Source organism: Tachyglossus aculeatus (genome assembly GCF_015852505.1).
Source record: "Tachyglossus aculeatus isolate mTacAcu1 chromosome 12 unlocalized genomic scaffold, mTacAcu1.pri SUPER_6_unloc_1, whole genome shotgun sequence".
Taxonomy (NCBI): domain Eukaryota; kingdom Metazoa; phylum Chordata; class Mammalia; order Monotremata; family Tachyglossidae; genus Tachyglossus; species Tachyglossus aculeatus.
In genome coordinates, this window is record NW_024044828.1 from 15,845,042 (window position 1) to 15,865,290 (window position 20,249).

At 46.2% G+C, this 20,249-nt stretch overlaps 2 protein-coding genes across 2 annotated transcripts; one reads left to right on the forward strand and one right to left on the reverse strand.

Annotated features, from left to right (window-relative positions):
* Window positions 1–6,956: 6,956 nt before the first annotated feature.
* LOC119920922 (tubulin alpha-4 chain-like) lies at window positions 6,957–11,415 on the forward strand. The gene is made up of 3 exons (XM_038741152.1): window positions 6,957–7,173; window positions 9,278–9,426; window positions 10,311–11,415. The coding sequence occupies exons 1-3, from the start codon at window positions 6,972–6,974 to the stop codon at window positions 11,286–11,288; spliced, it is 1,329 nt and encodes a 442-aa protein (XP_038597080.1). The 5' UTR covers window positions 6,957–6,971; the 3' UTR covers window positions 11,289–11,415.
* Window positions 11,416–19,420: 8,005 nt separating this feature from the next.
* UCN3 (urocortin 3) lies at window positions 19,421–19,939 on the reverse strand. The gene has a single exon (XM_038740955.1). It carries the CDS (start codon window positions 19,937–19,939, stop codon window positions 19,421–19,423), a length of 519 nt encoding a protein of 172 aa, XP_038596883.1.
* Between the last annotated feature and the right edge of the window lie 310 nt (window positions 19,940–20,249).

Consider the following 20,249-nt stretch of genomic DNA (forward strand, 5'->3'; position numbering starts at 1 on the left):
CCCATGCTCTTTTCCCTGACCCACACTGCTTCTCTAAAAAATAAGTGTCAGGAGTGGGATGAATGCTTGGCACAAGGTAAGCGCTTAACAAATACCAAAATTTATTATTATTATTATTATTATTAACTACTCTGTAACTCAGTTCCCCCATCTGTCAAATGGGGATGAAGACTGTGAGCCCCACGTGGGACAACCTGATGACCTTGTATTCCCCCAGCGCTTAGAACAGTGTCTCGCCCATATTAAGCACTTAACAAACACCATCATTATTACACAAGGTCATCAGGTTGTCCCACGTGGGACTCACAGTCTTCATCCCCATTTGACAGATGAGGTCACTGAGGCACAGAAAAGTGAAGTGACTGGCCCAGAGTCACACAGCTGACTGTGAGCCCGTTGTTGTGGAGGGACCATCTCTACATGTTGCCGATTTGTACTTCCCAAGCTCTTAGCCCAGTGCTCTGCACACAGTAAGTGCTCAATAAATATGATTGAATGAATGAATGAATGAATGACAAGCGGCGGAGTCGGGATTAAAACCCACAACCTGTGACTCCCAAGCCCGTGCTCTTTCCAGTAAGAGCTTCTAAAGAAAGAAGGAAGGGAGGAGGCCCAGTGCCACTGGAGAGACCCAAAAAAGATGGGCCTGCAGCCCTCGGGCTCAACTTTGTCGAACTCAGAGTTCGGCTGTGATGAACAGACACGGCCCTTCACGCAGGCTGAAGCTTTAAGAGGGCCTAAGCAGGTTTTCTCCCTGTAGTTCTGTCAGCAATTTCCCGACCTTTTTGACATCCCCTCAGAGGCCCCAAGAATTCCTCCTCCTTCAATCCTCTCCATCACAAGCAGGGAGATTAATTAGGCTGGCTTGCACAAAGGTTTTGAAAAGCCCTCTCTGCGGTTTCTTGGGTAAGTTAATGCAGGGTTGAGGGCAATCAGAGAGTTTTCTTTGAGCGCTGGGATTATGTAGGGCTATGATATTCTCTCATCCAGACCCAAGACAGGCGCTATTAAGCCCGCTATGGAGTTGAGAAAATTGAGGCAGAGCAAGAGACAGTTAACTGCTGAAGGGAGAGGCAATAAGGAAAGGACTCAACCAACCAGTGGTGTTTACTGAGTGCTAACTGTGTGCTGAGCACTGTTCTGGATGCTTGGAAGAGAACAATACAGTAGAGTGATTACACACATTACCTCCCCACAAGGTGCTCACAGTAGAAAGGGGAATGGGAAATTATAAGGATTAGCACATAAATGCTGTGAAGGTGGGATACGTTCTTTTAACGCTTGACATACAATTCTATTCATCTTCCTTTTAGCAACAATTCAATTAAGCTCTTATGCCCAATCAGTAGGATTTATGGAGCATTTATTACTGTGGGAAAAGTGCTTGGGAAGGTTTACAATTCCTTCCCTTCAGGAGTTTTCAATCTAGTGAGGGAAACAGTCATTAAAATAAGTTAAAGGTAAGGGACGCAACAGAATATATTTAACCTAAGTAATGTGTCAGAGGAGTGAGTATTGTTCAGCGAATCAAAGCACATTTAGCCTTGTTCAATTCTCTGTGGATATAAAAAAAAAAACCCAGCCAGGCAGAGTCCTTATTAAAACCTTTCCTTGAAGACAAGTCACTCCGTACCCTTCCAGGAAATCCCAATTTATTGAACGGCTTCTGGAAGAATCAATTTTTCCATTCTAGAGGTTGTAAATTCACAATGAGGGTACAAGTCTTTATTATGCCACTCAGGTTCATATCTATTTTCCTCTCTTACAGATAAGGAAACTGGGAGGTAAGCAACTTTCCCCAGAGAACACAACAGGTATGGAAGGGGCAGAGGACAGAATAGAACACATAATTGCTTCACTTTTCAAACTGTTGAACTGACTAGTTCTGTTGTGCTCTGCTGCTGTTGCTGTCTCAGTGTAGTGCTCTGGGACTGAGAAGCCTAAAAGAGACCTGTTCTTTTAAGAAATCCCAAAGCTCTGCTGTCATTCCTCTCTGGGTTATAAAATTCCCAGTAAAGATTGTGAAGCCGCTGTTAACTACTAAAGGGATTATTCTGACCAAATCATCATGGTAAGTGGTTAAATGCTCTTCAGTCCTTCTCAATGTTACTATTCTAAATTGAATCTGAAACTTTTCCCTCTTCTTCCATTCCTCTCATGGAAGATATATGAGGCATTAGGTTTATTTTAAAGTGGAGCAGGCTTTTCTTGGTTAAAGTTTTGCTTATTTGAGCAATTGTGAGGCTCGTGGTAAAAATTACAAGATGGTTTGGAAGCTCTGACTCTTCTACAGAGAGCACTTGACTTTTTAATGTAGAGGTGTGTGTGTGTGTGTTTTTCCCCAATTTCTGCCTAATAGTTGTTTTGTTAGATGCATAAGAGTGTAGTGGGTTAAAGTACATACATATTTTCTTGCCCTCCTTATGTTTTGTTCGTTGTTTATACTACTGAAGGCTTCATAGGTTTCTTTTCTAGGGGAACCTTTTTAGATCTCTTCTCTCTCTCCAATCCGCCCATGGTTGTTTTAAAATCACTTTAATCCGTCATAGAGTTAAAAGAATGCAAAATGAGGCAGCTCTCTTTGTGTTTCTATTTGCTTGTTTCTCACAGGCACATCTAAATAACATTTCCAAGTACTGTTTGGTAGCCGAGCTTGGTTTTGAATGCAAAATCAGTTAATTTAGCAGTCATTAAAAGGAGGTGATGTTTAGTATGTATCCTTGAGTGAAATATATCTGTGCTGGAAGTTGGTATCTTCAAACACATCAGGATGCTTTGGACAATTTACTGTGAATTCTGAGGCTTTTTTTGGCCCCTATTACTTGAGGATTTTCTCCTGGCCCATTCCCTGTTTCTTCTTTCCCCACAACTATATTACTGTAGATTAATATATATTCTGACCCAGAGAAGGTACTTTGACCTCTGAACAGAGTGAATGGCTCCACTCGGACTACTGTTCTGATACACCCAGAGAGAATATGAAAATGGAATTATTGAGCTGCTGTTGATTCAATCAGTGATATTTACTGAGTACTTTCATTCATTCATTCAATCATATTTATTGAGCGCTTACTGTGTGCAGAGTACTGTACTAAGCGCTTAGGAAGTACAAGTTGGCAACATATAGAGACAGTCTCTACCCAACAGTGGGCTCAGAGTCTAGAAGGGGGAGACAGAGAACAAAACAAAACATATTAACAATAAAATAAATAGAATAAATACGTACAAGTAAAATAAATCAATAAATAGAGTAATAAATACATACAAACATATATACATATATACAGGTGCTGTGGGGAAGGGAAGGAGGTAAGGCGTGGGGGATGGAGAGGGGGAGGAGGGGGAGAAGAAGGAGAGGGCTCAGTCTGGGAAGGCCTCCTGGAGGAGGTGAACTCTCAGTAGGGCCTTGAAGGGAGGAAGAGAGCTAGCTTGGCGAATGTAGGTGCAGAGCACCATACAAAGCACTTGGGAAAGTACAATACAACAGAGTTGGTAGACATTTTCCCTGCCCACAAGGAGCTTACAGTCTGAGAGGAGACAGATATTGAAATAAAGTATGGATATGTACATAAATGCTATGAGACTGAGGGTGGGGTGACTATCATGTGCTTTTAAAGGGTACAAAGCACTTGATTTATGGGTGATACAGAAGGAAAGGGGAGTAGGGAAAATGAGGGTTTAGTCGGGATTAGTGATTTTAATGAGGCTTTGAAGGTGGGGAGAGTGGTGGTCTGTCGGACATGAAAGGGGAGGGATTCCAGGCCAGAGGGAGGATGTGGTTGAGGGGTCAGTGGCGAGATAAGCGATATTGAGGTATTAGACATTAGAGAAGCAAAGTGAGCAGGCTGGGTTGCAGTAATAATAATAATAATAATGGCATTTATTAAGTGCTTACTATGTGCAAAGCACTGTTCTGCTGCTTTGCACTGTTCTAAGCACTGGGGAAGTTACAAGGGATCAGGTTGTCCCACTGGGGGCTCACAGTTTTAATCCCCATTTTGAAGATGAGGTAACTGAGGCTCAGAGAAGTTAAGTGACTTGCCCAAAGTCACACAGCTGACAATTGGCAAAGCCGGGATTTGAACCCATGACCTCTGACTCCAAAGCCCGTGCTCTTTCCACTGAGCCACACTGCTTCTCTGCACGCTGCAGTAGAAAATCAGTGAGGAAAAATAGGAGGGAGCAATGTGATGGAGTGCTTTAAATCCACTAGTAAGGAGTTTCTGTTTGTGGCAGTAGTGATCAGCAAAGAGTTTGATGCAGTAGCCAAGGTGGGATATGATAGGGCTTGCATCAGTGTACTAGCAGTTTGGATGGAGAGGAAAGGGCTGATTTTAGCAATGTTGCAAAGGTAGAACCGACAGGATTTGGGAACAGATTGAATATGTGGATAGAATGAGAGAGATGAATTGAAGATAATGCCAACGTTACAGGCTTGTGATACAGGGAGTATTGTGGTACTGTCTACAATAATGGGAAAATCACAGAAAGAACAGGGTTTGGGTAGGAAGATGAGGAATTCTGTTTTGGATATGTTAAGTTTAAGATGTTGGGAGAACATCCAAATAGAGTCGTCCTGAAGACAGGAGGAAATTCGAGGCTGCAGGGAAGGAGAGAGATCAGGGCTGGAGATGTAGATTTGGGAATCATCTGCATAGAAATGGTAGTTGAAGTGATAGGAGCTAATGAGTTCTCCAAGGAAGTTGGTGTAGATGGAGGCTAGATGGATTCCAATTGTTGGAGACTTCGTTTTGGAAGAGAAGAGAAATATTCTGATTGAATCGAGGCTGGCTTCCACCAGACGATAAGCTTCTTTAGGGGTGAGATCTTGTCTTCCTATTCCATTGTACTCTCCCAAGTGCTTAGTATGATGCTTTGAACAAAGGTGCACAATAAACATTGATTTTGCCTGAATCAGAGGTACACATTATCCACGCTGTGAACTGCTAATTCCACATCAACTTGGTGTGGGGAAGCAGGAACTAAACTTTATCAGCTCCAGCTTCTAGAGAATTCACTTTAAATTTAGAAGCCACTGAGGACAGGTTTTTATTCCCTGGGGAATGGTCTGCCATGGGTCCATGTAGATCCAAGCCACAACTCTCCCCTTCAGGTGCTTTCAAAGCATTCGTAAGATTCAACAAAAACTTGATTGGCTTGAATAGTCAGAAGGACCAATTTATCACACGGAGGCACGGTTATGAAGTTTGTATCCTGGAGTAGATTGCATTATTCCTACAATAACAAGTTTATTATAAATTATTATTATTATTGTGGTATTTTTAAGCATTTACTATATAACAAGTCAGAAGGACCAATTTATCACATGTAAGCATGGTTATGAAGTTTGTATCTTCGAGTAGATTGCATTATTCCTACAATAACAAGTTTATTATAAATTATTATTATTATTATGGTATTTTTTAAGCATTTACTATATAAGAAGTCAGAAGGACCAATTTAATCACATGTAAGCATGGTTATGAAGTTTGTATCCTAGAGCAGATTGCATTATTCCTACAATAACAAGTTTATTATGAGTTATTATTATTATGGTATTTTTAAGCATTTACTATATAACAAGTCAGAAGGACCAATTTATCACATGTAAGCATGGTTATGAAGTTTGTATCCTAGAGTAGATTGCATTATTCCTACAGTAACAGGTTTATTATAAATCATTATTATTATTATGGTATTTTTAAGCATTTATTATATAACAAGCACTGTATTAAATACTAGGGTGGGTACACAATAATCAGTTCGGACTCAGTCCCTGTCCCACGTGAAACTCACGGTGTAGGTAGGAGGCAGTAGGATTTAATCCCCATTTTACAGATGAGGAGGTGGAGGCACAGAGAAGTTAAGTGATCTGCTCAAGGCCACACAGGAGACAGAGCCAGGTCCTCTGATTCCCAAGTCCGTGTCTTTTCTGCTACATCACACTGCTTTCCAAATTCAGTTTAATATCTGAAGGTGGATGAGGGGTTGAGGGAGAGAGGAATAGAAATAACTTCAGCAGTAGCAAAAGTCTGAACTACAAGATGGTCGGTCTTGGTAAAAGGTAAGGATGAGGTCCAAATTTAACAGCAAACCTTTCTCTTTAGGAAAGGTTTTAATGTTTTTCAGTTTGTCAGTGTAGTGCCAGAACCAGGCTGGGGTGAAACTGAGAAAGCCACCACTCCAGCACCCTAGATTATGCCTTGTTCTAGCGTCTATTGATGTAATTCCTTGTTGGAAACATTGCATTCTCATTTGTAAGCCCTTTGGAGACACCAAACCCAAAGGCACATAGTTTTTGCCTACACTCTAGTCCTGGTTTGAGGTAGGACTTCTCTCCTAGAAGGAGAGGGAAGGAGAGAGAGGGACACTCTGGCCTTATGTCCTGCCCTCCCCCGAGTCCTAATGAGACCAATGAATGTGAAATTTTTAAAATTACCATGAAACAGCAAGGATAATAATTGAAACTAAGGTTACCAGATTTCTTATCAGTCTAACTGGGGCCCTGTTTCCAAGTTGGGGGGATTTCCAGGGGCAATAGCAATGTTCTGAACATGTAGGGGGAGAGCTGAAGAGAGACAGAGTGGGCATCACCTCTACTCCCTCCTTCAAAGAAGGAGCGAGAGGAGCTAAAGCCTTTAATCTGAGTCTCCTCGACTCTTTGTTCCAGCCTCCAGAGAACAGGGATTTTTGTTTCTATACTACAGTCACCCCTTCTTCCTCTCAGATCCCTTTCCCTCCCCTTGAATACTTTTCTGGGTCCAGGCCCCCACCCCTGATCTCCAAGAGGAAGGCACAAGCTCCTCAGGTTCTCTCTTTGTGTCCTGAGGCCTGGTTAACCTCCTTTTGGGAGCAGGATGGGGAGGGATAACCTGCTATGCCATGCCTTAGCAGAGACAAACATGTCTCCCTGGCTTGCTTTGTTTCAGAGGGAATGCCTTTCCATCCACATTGGCCAAGCTGGGGTCCAGATGGGCAATGCTTGCTGGGAATTGTATTGCCTGGAGCATGGGATTCAGCCGGACGGAGTCATCCCTGACAATAAGGAGGAGCACCCAGGAGATGCCAAGGAGAGGAAAGGAAATAGTACTTTCGAGACCTTCTTCTGTGAAACAGGAGGCGGGAAGAACGTCCCCAGAGCGGTCTTCATCGACATGGAACCCAGCGTTATAGGTAAACTCTGTCAGGTTCCTAAATAATCAAATTCTACTCTCTAGTACTTAAACTATGAATCCCGTGTGGGACAGGGACTGTGTCCAACCTGATTATCTTGTATCTGACCTGTGCTTAGTACAGTGCTTGGCATATAGGAAGCACTTAATAAATACCATAATTATAACTAGGTTAATTATCCAACCAGACTTTTAGTCTGTAAGACTGCCTTTCTGCTCTTCAAGCACAGTGCACCATTCTTTGTTTGTCCATCACCCCATGGAGTGGAAGAGGATTGTTGAAATGCTTCTTACACAATTTAGAGACCTCTATTGGATGGGCAGAGGAAAGGGGGGATGGTGTTTTAGATGATTTCTGCTTAGATGGAGGAGGATGGAAGCCATTCTAGTTCCCTTAAGCTAGGGTTGAATGACATAATTTGAATACCAAATCACTCAGCAAGAACTGAAAGCTATATAGCAATCCTTGTCCCATTATGAAGAAACTCTTCAATAATAATAATAATAATAATAACAAAAATGATGGTATTTGTTAAGCACTCACTATGTGCCAAGCAGTGTTAAGTGCTGGGTAGATACAAGATCATCACAGTCTACGTAGGAGGGAGAACAGGTACTGAATCTCCATTTTGCAGATGAGGGAACTGGGGCGCAGAGAATTGACGTGACTTGTCCAAGGTCACACAACAGACAAGTGGCAGAGCTGGAATTAGAATCCAGGTCCTCTGATTCTCAGGCCCATGCTCTTTCCACCAGGCCACACTGCTTCTCCAGACAGGAAGGTCAAGGCATAGAGGTTCTATGTTAGGCAGGGAGCTGGGACTAAACACAGTCTTCTGAATCCCAGACCTACCCACTAGGCCATTCTCTCTTCCACAAGGTACATGTAGGTGTAACTTCTTAATGTAGACAAATGGGTAATTCTTGGGTTTTGAATCTTCCTATAGCCAAAAGGACACAGTGAGCAAATATAGTTTTGTAAGCTTATCTGGGAGTCCTTCATTCCTTCAATCGATCACTCAGTAATGTTTATTGAGCACCTTTGTGGGAAGAGCACTGTACAAAGTGTTTGAGAGTGCACAATGTAAATATTTCTCTACTTTACTATTCCCTAGATCTCTAATCTGTTTTAACATCTGTTATATTGTACTTTCCCAAGTGCTTAGTACAGTGCTCTGCTCACAGTAAACGCTCAGGAAATACCACTGATTGATGGATTGATACTATAGAAGTAGAAGATATAATCTCTGCCCTCAAGAAGCTCACAACCTAAAATGGGAGTTGCTTTCATCCAGATTTCTCTGGACATCTTCAAATGATTCTCCGGCATTATATGCCTCAGGTTCGGGGCTTCTTTCTGTCTCTGATTAAGACTCCTATTTGTATGACATTATTAGGTTGCTTATGTGGTATCGACTTCTGGGTGGTTTCAGAAAGTCAGGTTCCACCAGGTTGTTGCATGAGAATTTTGTTGGGTTTTGAGTGCTGTTAATTTTAGGAGAAGGCCAGGTTGGTGAGTTTCTGACCATTATCTCTGCTGTTAAGGGAGAGTCCCATCCTCTGACCCTCTATTCTTTTCCCTCTACTCTCTGTCTCTCTTTCTGTCCTCCTTGTCTTCTGCTGATTCTTCTCTTGCTTTTCTCCCTCTTTTCCTATCATTCTCTACTTTTTCCCCTTACAGTCTCTTTTCCTTTGCCTAACACTATTTCTTCTCTTTGTCCCAAAGGACAAGCTGCCTGTTTTCTCCCTCTCTCCCCTCCCAGCAGTGGAGGGTCAAAAAATGGAGTACACATTTTACTCCATTCCTAGATACTACGGATAAGGTGGCTTACAGGGGATACCAGGACACTCCTGGGTCAGAGACCTGATCTTGGGCTCTTACACACATCTTAATCATCCAAAGGAAAATGAGTAAAGGGAGAGAGGTATATCCATAAACACCGTTTTTTGGGAAAATAACCAGGTCTTGTGTCAGCCGCCTAAGGAAACCGGCTGCCTTGGCTCCCGTTTCCTGCTTTACACAGATGGGGGTGAGGCTGTGGGTTGGCGGGCGATGGGCTAAGTGGTTGGTTGATCCTCACCTCCTGGCCTCTCATCTCTCTCAGATGAGATCCGCAAAGGGAAGTACCGGTCGCTCTTCCACCCAGACCAGCTCGTCACCGGGAAGGAGGATGCGGCTAACAACTACGCCCGAGGCCACTATTCCCTTGGGAAGGAAATGATTGACCCGGTGCTCGAGAGGATCCGCAAAATGGCAAGTGACAATCCCTTATCATCTCTCTGCGGTGGGGAAATGATTCCAGGCTGGAGCTTCATTTTCCCAGGCCCTTCCTCTCCTAACTTCCACAAGGGAAGTGCCCTGGCATATGGGCTATTCTGCCCCACTCCCCCCCGACCACCATCAGTTTAAGCCTGGGAATGAGGGAATCCCTGGGCCATATTGGGCCATAATAATAATACTAATGATGGCATTTGTTAAGTGCTTACTCTGTCTAACACTGATCTAAGTGCTGGGGTAGATACAAGCTAATCAGGCTGAACGCAGTCCCTGTCCCACGTGGGGCTCACAGTCTTAATCCCCATTTTAAAGATGAGGTAACTGAGGCCCAGAGAAGTTAAGTGACTTGTCCAAGGTCACACAACAGACAAGTGGCAGAGTGGGATTAGAACTCAGGTCCTTCTGACTCCCAGGCTAATGCTCTATCCACTAGGCCATGCTACTTCAAGTGGGTTGTTGTAGGTGGAACATGGGAACCGGGTGACCTGGAGAGCGAGTCTGAGTAGGAGTGAGAGGTGGCTTAGAGAGGGCGGATGGGTGATTTTTGTTCTTCACCTCTGAATCAATAGTATTTATAGAGCACCTTCTGTGTGTGGAGCACTGTAATGAGCACTTGGAAGAGTACAGGAGCATTAAGTGAACCTGATTCCTGTCCTAAAAGAGCGTACAATCTATTAAGGGAGTTTTCAGCCTACCTGCAAAGGTAGAACTGTCTAATTGTAGACATAAATCAACAGTCTCTGATCTCCTGGAGGCAGGGCAGATCCTCCCGTGTCCACCCTCAATTAAAAAGGCAATGGGGCTCGTGAAAAGTGAGCTGGTTGACTGTCCTTCAAAGTGTCCCATTTCTGACTTGGCAGACTGAACCATGCCACAGTCTGCAAGGCTTCCTGATCTTCCACAGCTTTGGAGGGGGCACAGGCTCCGGGTTCACATCCCTCTTAATGGAGCAGCTCTCTGTAGAGTACAAGAAGGAAGCTAAACTGGACTTCTCAATCTACCCAGCCCCCCGGGTCTCTACCGCCGTGGTGGAGCCCTACAATTCCATCCTGACCACCCACTCCACCCTGGAGCACTCAGACTGTACCTTCCTGGTGGACAACGAGGCCATCTACGACATCTGCCGCCGGAACCTGGACATCGAGCGGCCCACCTACACCAACCTCAACAGGCTGATAGGACAAGTCGTGTCTTCCGTTACCGCTTCCCTCCGGTTTGAGGGGACCCTGAATGTGGACCTGATCCAATTCCACACCAACCTGGTTCCCTACCCCAGGATACATTTCCCTCTAACATCGTTCGCGCCCATCATCTCCTCAGAGAGGGCCTACTTCAAGCAGCTGTCCGTGGCCGAGATCACCGCCACCTGCTTCGAGCCCCACAGCCAGATGGTCAGGTGCGACCCCCGGAGGGGCAGGTACATGGCCTGCTGCATGCTCTACCGGGGCGACGTGGTGCCTAAGGACGTCAACGTGGCCATCGCCGCCGTTAAATGCAAGAAGTCGGTGCAGTTTGTGGACTGGTGTCCCACCGGGTTCAAGGTGGGCATCAATTCCCAGCCTCCAGTGGCGTTGCCCGGAGGAGACTTGGCAACAATCCAGCGGGCTACCTGCGTACTGAGTAACACCACAGCCATTGCCGAGGCCTGGGCCCGGTTGGACCACAAGTTTGATGTGATGTATGCCAAGAAGGCCTTTGTGCACTGGTACCTTGGAGAAGGGATGGAGGACGGGGAGTTTGAGGAGGCCAGGGATGACTTGGCTGTACTGGAGAAGGACTATGAGGAAGTGGGAAAGGATCTTGATGAAGGAGAGATGGTGAACCAAGATGACTATTAAGTGACAGTGCCCCAGACAGCACGATCATGTAGCTAGTGGATTAGCCCCCATTTTTTAAAGGGCAAAAATGTAAAGTCAGGAAATTCCATGCCCAGTTCTTTTTCTTGATATAAGACCAGTTATGACATTTAAGACCAGTTATGACATTTGCCTAACATTAACTGTGGGCCCTCTTAGGATTTTTTTCCCCTCACTGGAAACTCTTGACTCATCTCTGGTGCTGTCAGTCACCTAGGGAGGGGTTTCAGCTCTCCCTGCTGAGCCCAGCTCTTTCACTTGGTGACCCCTTCGTCCGATTGTATTTATTAAGCCCATATTGTAGGCAAAGCACTCTACTAAGCCCTGGGGAATAATATAAAAAAGGGTAAAAGAGACAAATCTCTGGCCCTCAGGGGGCTCACAATTACTTCTTCTGGATGGTGGAAGTGGGAGGATGAGGGGGAGAGAGGCCCTCAGGTGATGGCCTTATGCCAGAGCCAGGGTTCCCCCTTGCTTGAATCCTGCAGTGACATCTAATGAATCTGCTACACTGGCAGTCCAGGTCTTGGATGACAGCAGACATTTAAAAGGACCTTGGCCTACAGTGGAGCGAAATGCCACTGCCTGGCTGGGGAAAGGGGACACCGGGGCTCCAGGTTCAGGTTTGTGTCATCTCATGAAGAACTCAAGAGGTCCGGCAGGGTGGCAGTAGGGAGGAGTGCCCCCAAACAGAGGGAAAACAGTGTCACTGTAGAGATCCTCTTAGCCTGCCATGTCCTGGCACTTGCCTGAGCTGAAGGACTCCCAGTCAGTCAGTCAATCGTATTTATTGAGCATTTACTGTGTGCACAGCACTGTATTAAATTCTTGGATGAATATGATATAACAACAGACACATTCCCTGCCCACAACAGTCTTTCCCTTCTGCACCTAGGGTGGAAAGCAATGCAGAAGGCATGGTGCATTTTTGTTTTTAAAGGGAAAAGTGCGCTGAGCAAAGACCGGCCTGGTAATATAACCAAATAATAATAATAATGATGGCATTTATTAAACGCTTACTATGTGCAAAGCACTGTTCTAAGCGCTGGGGAGGTTACAAGGTGATCGGGTTGTCCCATGGGGGGCTCACAATTTTAATCCCCATTTTACAGATGAGGTAACTGAGGCACAGAGAAGTGAAGTGACTTGCCCAAAGTGACACAGCTGACAATTGACGGAGCCAGGATTTGAGCCCATGACCTCTGATTCCAAAGCCCGTGCTCTTTCCACTGAGCCACGCTGCTTCTCAATAATAATGATGGCATTTATTAAGTGCTTACTATGTGCAAAGCACTGTTCCAAGCACTGGGGAAGTTACAAGGTGATCAGGTTGTCCCACGGGGGGCTCACAGCCTTAATCCCCATTTTACAGATGAGGTAACTGAGACACAGAGAAGTTAAGTAACTTGCCCAAAGTCACACAGCTGACAACTGGCGGAGCCGGGATTTGAACTCATGAACTCTGACTCCAAAGCCCGTGCTCCTTCCACTGAGCCATGCTGCTTCTCCTTAATAAGTGAATAAAAGAATCTGGTTCAATTGTTTCATTCTGTGGCAATTAATCATGGTATTTATTGAGAACTTCATATGTGCAGAGCACTGTACTAAGTGCGTGGGAGAGGAAATACAACAGAATTAGTGGTAACCCTGCCTCTCTGGGACAGCCGGTATACATACACTGTTCAAACAGCACTGCAATAGGTATTGAGCCATTCAGTCATTCATATTTGTTGAGCACTTACTGGGTGCAGAGCACTGTGCTAAGCGCTTGGAAAGATACAATACAACAATAAACAGAAACATTTCCAGCCCACAAGGAGCTTACAGTCTAGAGGAGGGTAGAGCCACTCTCCAAGCCCTGGGCCTGTCTACCTTGTCCTGAAGAGCAATAACCTGGGGAGGGGAGGAAGCTCTGAGGTCTTGGTCCTTCCAAGGAGGAGGGGAATGGGGGCCATTCCCTGTCTCCCTGCTGTCAAGATTCCAGCTGGAACCCAGTGAGAGTGGAGGAGAACAGGGAGCAGAAAATGGATACTGTTCTGTTATCCCTGTCTCTCCTCAGTGGGTTGCAAAGGCCCTAATCCATCAGAGGTGTTGTCATGAACACCTAAACTCTAAAAACCCAAGGCAGCAAGAATTTGTGCCCCCGAGACTTCCTTTATCCTCTCTCTGGTTCCAGGGTGTGGCCCTGTGTGGCCTTGAAACAATCTAGTACGTACCACGACAACTGACCCTGAAGTCAGTGCCCTATTGTCCCTTCCTGATCAGATAAGGTAGGTTACCATCTGGGAAAGGAATTCTGTCATTATTTCATTGGCAAATAATGGACCTTAAGTCGCTGTGGGGGAAAGATGATTATCAAGGAAGAGAAACGGTGTGGCTCAGTGGAAAGAGCACGGGCTTGGGAGTCAGAGGTAATAGATTCTAATCAATCATATTTATTGAGCGCTTACTATGTGCAGAGCACTGTACTAAGCACTTGGGAAGTACAAATTGGCAACATATAGAGACAGTCCCTACCCAACATTGGGCTCACAGTCTAAAAGGGGGAGACAGAGAAAAAAAACCAAACATACTAACAAAATAAAATAAATAGAATAGATATGTACAAGTAAAATAAATAAATAAATAAATAGAGAAATAAATATGTACAAACATATATACATATATACAGGTGCTGTGGGGAAGGGAAGGAGGTAAGATGGGGGGGATGGAGAGGGGGACGAGGGGGAGAGGAAGGAAGGGGCTCAGTCTGGGAAGGCCTCCTGGAGGAGGTGAGCTCTCAGCAGGGCCTTGAAGGGAGGAAGAGAGCTAGCTTGGCGGATGGGCAGAGGGAGGGCAGGTCTGCCACGTGTCTGCTGTGTGACCTTGGGCGAGCCACTTAATTTCTCTGAGCCTCAGTTACCTCATCTGTAAAATGGGGATTAAGACTGTGAGCCCCACGTGGGACAACCTGATCACCTTGTATGCCCCCAGCACTTAGAACAGTGCTTCGCACATCGTAAGTGCTTAACAAATGCCATCGTTATTATCAAGGAGACCTGGGGTTTTCAGCCTAGTGCAGGGAGATGCATGAACTTACCAAGTGTTTGTATCATTCTCTACTCTTCCTTGGGGTTTAATCTTAATAAATCTATTTGGCCATTTTGAAAGTTTTCTCTCGTAATTATGGACTTAAGTTTATTGTGAATCAAGGGCTGGGGTAGATACAAGATAAGCAGACCAGATACAGTCTTGGCCCCACCCAGGTCTCAGAATCTAAGAGGAGGTGGGGAAGAGCAGGTATCTATCTTATTCCCATTTTACAGAGGAGGAAACAAGGTCAGAGAAAGTCAGTGACTTGTCTAAGGTCACCCAGCAGGCCAGGGGCAGAGCTGGGATTAGGGCCTGGGTCTTCTTACTCCCACTCCCATGCTTGTTTGTCCAGATCACATTGCCTCTCTTCTATTCCTCATGGATTTTGGGTGGTGCAAGGGAGTTGCATGTCCAGGCTATAGCCATGTGTCCATGAGAAGGGAGAGCTCAAGATATAAATGTTTGCCCATCCCTCTAGCACCATCAATACAGGAGTCTCCCTCAACTGAGTTTCCTTCAATTGTGAAGCAACATGGCCTGGTGGATAGATCATAGGCCCGGGACTCAGAAAGACCTAGGTTCTAATTCCGGCTTTGCCACATGTCTCTTGTGTAACCTTGGGCAACCCACTTAACTTCTCCGGGCTTCGGTTACCGTACCTGTAAAATAGGGATTAGGACTGCGGGTCCCATGAGGGACATGGACTGTGTCTAATTTGATTAGCTGTAGCTACCTCAGCTCTTAATAAAGTTCCTGGCAAATAGTAAGTGCTTAACGAAAAAACCCTCCACGTTCCCAATTCCCACTGGATTGCTGCACTTCCTAACCCGGATCTTAAGATCCCAGCACTTTTGGAACTGAGGTCCCCACCCAGCTGCAGGGCAGGAACACTCTACATTGAAAATCTTGCTCATTAGGTCTAACGGGATCAAGAAGGGTTCAGCGTTCGACCCCTGACCTCTGCCTCCCAGCCAATCAGAAGCAGACAGGCCTCCCCAACTCTAACCAACTCACTTAGGGGTGAGTGTTAAAATGGCATCTGGTGCCATAGACAGTGGGGTTGGCAGCAAGAGAGCCCATTCAGCTTGCCAACCTAGTCATCTGTACCCACTTGTCATGGATGCTGGGGATTTTCTTGATAGGCCTGATCATCAGGGGCAGGCTGGTATGGGGGAGGCGACATACACGGTGTTGGCAGATTCTGTGTCTAGCAACCTTCAAGACAGGGGAATTATCTACATCTTCCTTATCTACATCTCTTTCCTCCTCCTCCTCCTCCTCCTCCCAATCTTGGAGCTTTGAACCCTCTTCTTTTTGACCACTTTTGGCTCAGAATTGAAGGAAGCTGATTATTTTTGCACCAATTGCACAGTCTCCGTTATGGTCCCTGTTCTCGCCTCTGAGGATTCGCAGGGTCAAGGCTTTTTGCTACCTCCTCTCACATACCGCTTCCGCCAGCATCTTGGGCAAGTCAATTCTCTCTGTGTCTCAGTTTCCTTATCTATAAAGTGGGGATGATAATAGTAATAATTATGATATTTGTTAAGCATTTACTATGTGCCAGGCACTGTACTGAGCGCTGGGGTGGAGACAAGGGAATTGGGTTGGACACAGTCTCTGTCTCACGAGGGGCTAAGTTTCAAGTGGCGGAACAAGGATTAGAACCCATGACCTTCTGAATCCCAGGCTCGTGAGCTACTTTACCTAATTCCTGTATTGAGAGACGGGTATTTTGTCTGATTTAATTAGCTTAAATCTGCCCCAGCGCTTAGCGAAGGGGGGAACATAGTGCTTAATAAGCACCATTATTTTTTATAGCATGGGGAAGAGCTGTTAGTTTTTGTTTGTCCACTAGTTCCTGTATAGTGAGACGGGTATTTTGTCTGATTTAATTAGCTTAAATCTGCCCCAGCGCTTAGCGAAGGGTGGAACATAGTGCTTAATAAGCACCATTATTTTTTATAGCGTGGGGGAGCTGTTAGTTTTTGTTTGTCCACTAGTTCCTGTATTGTGAGACGGGTATTTTGTCTGATTTAATTAGCTTAAATCTGTCCCAGCGCTTAGCGAAGGGGGGAACCTAGTGCTTAATAAGCAGCATTATTTTTTATAGCGTGGGGAAGAGCTGTTAGCTTTTGTTTGTCCACTAGGTGTTACCAGTGAAATGAAGAATTCTACCCTTCCTTGCCTGCCTGCTGATTGTGTTTAACACATGCTTTTCCCAGCCAAGGGCTCAGAAATTCCACCTCCTAACGTTTTTTAGCATCCCAAAGTTGGCAGGATCTTTGAGAAACCATCTCACCCACTCCCTACCTCCAGGCGTAACTGCAGCCAGACCGCCCCTGGCAGAAAGTAGCTTAGGTTTCCCTTGGCAATTTAGAACCTGAGTCTCCGTAACTTTCTTCTGATACTCGTTCCAACGCCTCACAACTAGCTCTTCTAATGGATCCTCACCCGCAGCACTTTTCAGGAGTTAAATCTGTTTTGGCCACAATTTGAGCACCTAAGGATCGAGGTGTGACCACAAAAATCTGATTGAGAGAACTCACATCTATCAGAGAAGCAGTGTGGCCTAGTGGAAAGAGCATGGGCTTGGGATTCAGAGGTCATGGGTTCTAATCCCGACTCTGCCGCTTGTCTGCTGTGTGACCTTGGGCGAGTCACTTAACTTCTCTATGCCTCAGTTACCTCATCTGTAAAATGGGGATGAAGACTGTGAGCCCTATGCAGGACAACCTGAATAGTTTGTATCTACCCCAGGCTTAGAACAGTGCTTGGCACATAGTAAGCGCTTAATGAATACTAACATTATTATTTTTATTATTATCAACCCCCCTTCTGTGACACTCTCCCCCTCACCCAACCCCGCCAGGCCCCAATCCTGCTGCTGGCCTGAGAAGAGACCTGGGGAGACCAAGAAACTACTCTTATGCTTTTTCTTCCTTCAGTCTGGCAGTTCACAATGTGTAGCTGTATTATCTCAGTCAAGAGGTTCTTCCTAGTTTGTTTTAGATCTAGGGTGCTTTCACCTCCCAGTTTCACCAGGTAAAGCCTTTCTATGCAGTGGCTGCCCCGAAGGCATAAAATATCTCAGAATCCTCCTCCTCCTCCTCCTTTTTCTCCAAAATTTACAGCTCTTGGTCAGGTCCTCACTTTCCCTGCATCTAATCGAGACTACTCTAGATCTAAAACTGTTCTAGACTGTAAGCTCCTTGTGGGCAGGGAGACTACCAACTCTTGCATTGTATTCTCCCAAGCTCTGCACCCAGCAAGCTCCAATAAATACCATTGATTGATTTAATCAAAATTCCAGATTTGGATGGTTTTCCTAGAGAAAGCCATTAACATATCCTTGAAAAACATGTGTTGGGTCCCAGGGAGATGCTCAACATGGTTCCTACAGATATCTGAAGCAGCTTTCAGGCTCTCCATCGACTCTCTCCTGTCCCACACAGAATATGGGGTTGGGGCCGATCAGTGCCTGACTTTTTGACCCGTGCAGGGTCCTCTATGGAATCATGATGTCAAGCAGCCTGCCGCTGACAGGTTTTGTTGAGACCCGGGAAAATGTGAACACAATACTGCCTTTAGCAAATAGTTGTTTGTGTTTGCTCTTGTTTTTGTTTTTAATTGAAAGCCCGCCTTTGTGTGGGTAGAGCCCTTTCTCCTCTGAGAGAAAATGGTCCAGGGCGGGAAACAGGGAGCTGGCACTCAGCCAGTCATGATCCTCAGTTCAGTTTTGCACTGGGATCGGAAAGGAAGGAATCACCCTCCTCCGCCTCCCCCCCACCACCCCCGCCCTCCGCCCTGTCTGCATTCCACATAGCTCATTAAGGAGGTTTTTCAAAACTCTTCACACACACCAATTCCTGCCTATTGACAAGCCTCAGCCTGGCAGGCATGGCCTCTCCCATTTTAAATCAATTAGTGAAAACAACAGATGGATCCAGGGAAGTGGGGCAAACAGACCAGCACTGAGAGGCCTGGCCCGTCTGGATGACTGACTCTTTAATTTCCAAGTAATTGCTCTGCTGTTAGTTAGGAACACAGACCCACTTCTGAAGTGCTCTCTGAGGGAGAGGCTGTCTGCTTTTGCAAGTGTCTGGATTCACAGCCCTCTCTGAAGCAGGGAGGTTCCCTCTGCCCCGAGGGGAATTAGGGGACAGTTTTAGTTAGTGTGCCTTGTGTTTTGATAGAAAACTCTGTTAGGCACATACAACTCTTGAGAGGGAAAAGTTGCAGTGTATATTTAGGGAAAAATGGGCAGAGTTGGCCACAAGTTCAGGCGCTGGGCCAGCAGGTGCCCTGTGGGTGTGGAAATCCTACTTCCAAGGGAAGACTCCCCTTCCAGGCCTCAGTGCTCTCCTGATTGGGCTTCTGGGCCAGTTTCTATGGGTGGAGAGATGACTGGGGAGAGCTTTGGCTCTCCAGGGAGCAAACGCATTGTCATATAGGCAGAGCCTCTCTCAACCATTCCTCCCTTCAACCCCAACCAAGTTTCCGGGCCCAAATACGTTTTCTGAGAGTGCGGTGCTCTGGTCCAGGCATTGGGTGGAATCCTGTGGAAAGAAGAGGAATGGAAACCATGTGGGAGCTCAAGATGTCACTGGCTTTAATTAGGGAGGGATGAGGGCAGGAGGCAATAGGCTGAAACATTGTCTTCCTGATCGTTCAGGGAGTGGGATGGTGCCAGGAGCGGGTGTGGAAGCACCCGCCTCCTCTTAAGAAGAGACAGTTGAGATAGTCCAGAGAAGAGGAATGTGAGAGCTTTGCGTGGGGAACAGGGAGAGAAAAAGGAAACCAAGCAGAGGATAAGGGAGGCATAATCCCAAGCATCTTTAAGGGTCAAAAAGCACAGAGCGTCTCTAGCTATATTCAGGGAGGGTAATCCAGGGGTCAGGGTTAAGAGTGGGGCAGCAAAAACAGCACAAATCCCTGTGCTGGATGCAACCCACCAAGCAAGTGGATTTTCTCCCTTCCTTCCCCCACCCCCTGCCAGCAACTCCTCCCTCCTCTCCGTGACCCCGGATCTTGCCGAAGCATCTCTACTTCCGCCTTCCGATCTGGGCCATCAGTTGCGCATTGGCATTTGCCTTGGCTTGCAAGCTTTGATCCTTGGCCATGGTGAAGAGGACTTGCATGATACTGGTGGGGATGTCCAGGCTCAGGGTGACCTTGGTATTCCGGGTGGCCTTGGTCTTGCTCGGGTGCTGCTTGAACTTCCACAGGGCCTGGGAGAGGAGCTTGGAACGGGGTCCTGTGCCCCTTCCAGCTCCATCCCTCCCACTCCCAGGGAGAGTCCTTTTCTCCTTGTCTTGGCTGTGCTCCTCCTCCTCCTCCACTCCCTCCTCCCTCTCCCAGGACCGGTCCCCATCCGGCAGGTAGCCAAAGCTCCGCTTGACCAGCGGAGCCCCGTCCTCTAGCTGCCCCTTCTTGGCGGCAGACAGAGCCGTGTCGATGTAGCCGAAGATGGAGTTGGCCCTGTAGAGCTTGTGGGGTCGGCCCTCCTGAGGGGCTTCCAGCAGCAGCAGCAGCAGGAGCAGGAAACCAGTGGATGGCACCATTTTGCCCTGAGCTTTCGGAGGAGAGGAGCGGGACAGGGAAAAGAGAGAATGGAGGAGGAAAAGAAGAACCAAACAGGATGTTTTAGCTTTAACGTTCTTCCTAAAGTCATTTCATAACAGCTCACAAATAACCACTCTCCAACTTGCTCTAGACCACTGGCAGTTTATGCCAGGAGATTCATAAACATCCCCTTTCCCCAAATTTTAGCTTGATTTCCTTCTTTCCACCTCATAACTTCCCGACATTTTCTTGTCAAAGTTTACAGGATGAACTTTGCTGCTTTCTGCAGACAAATATCAGTGTGCACTG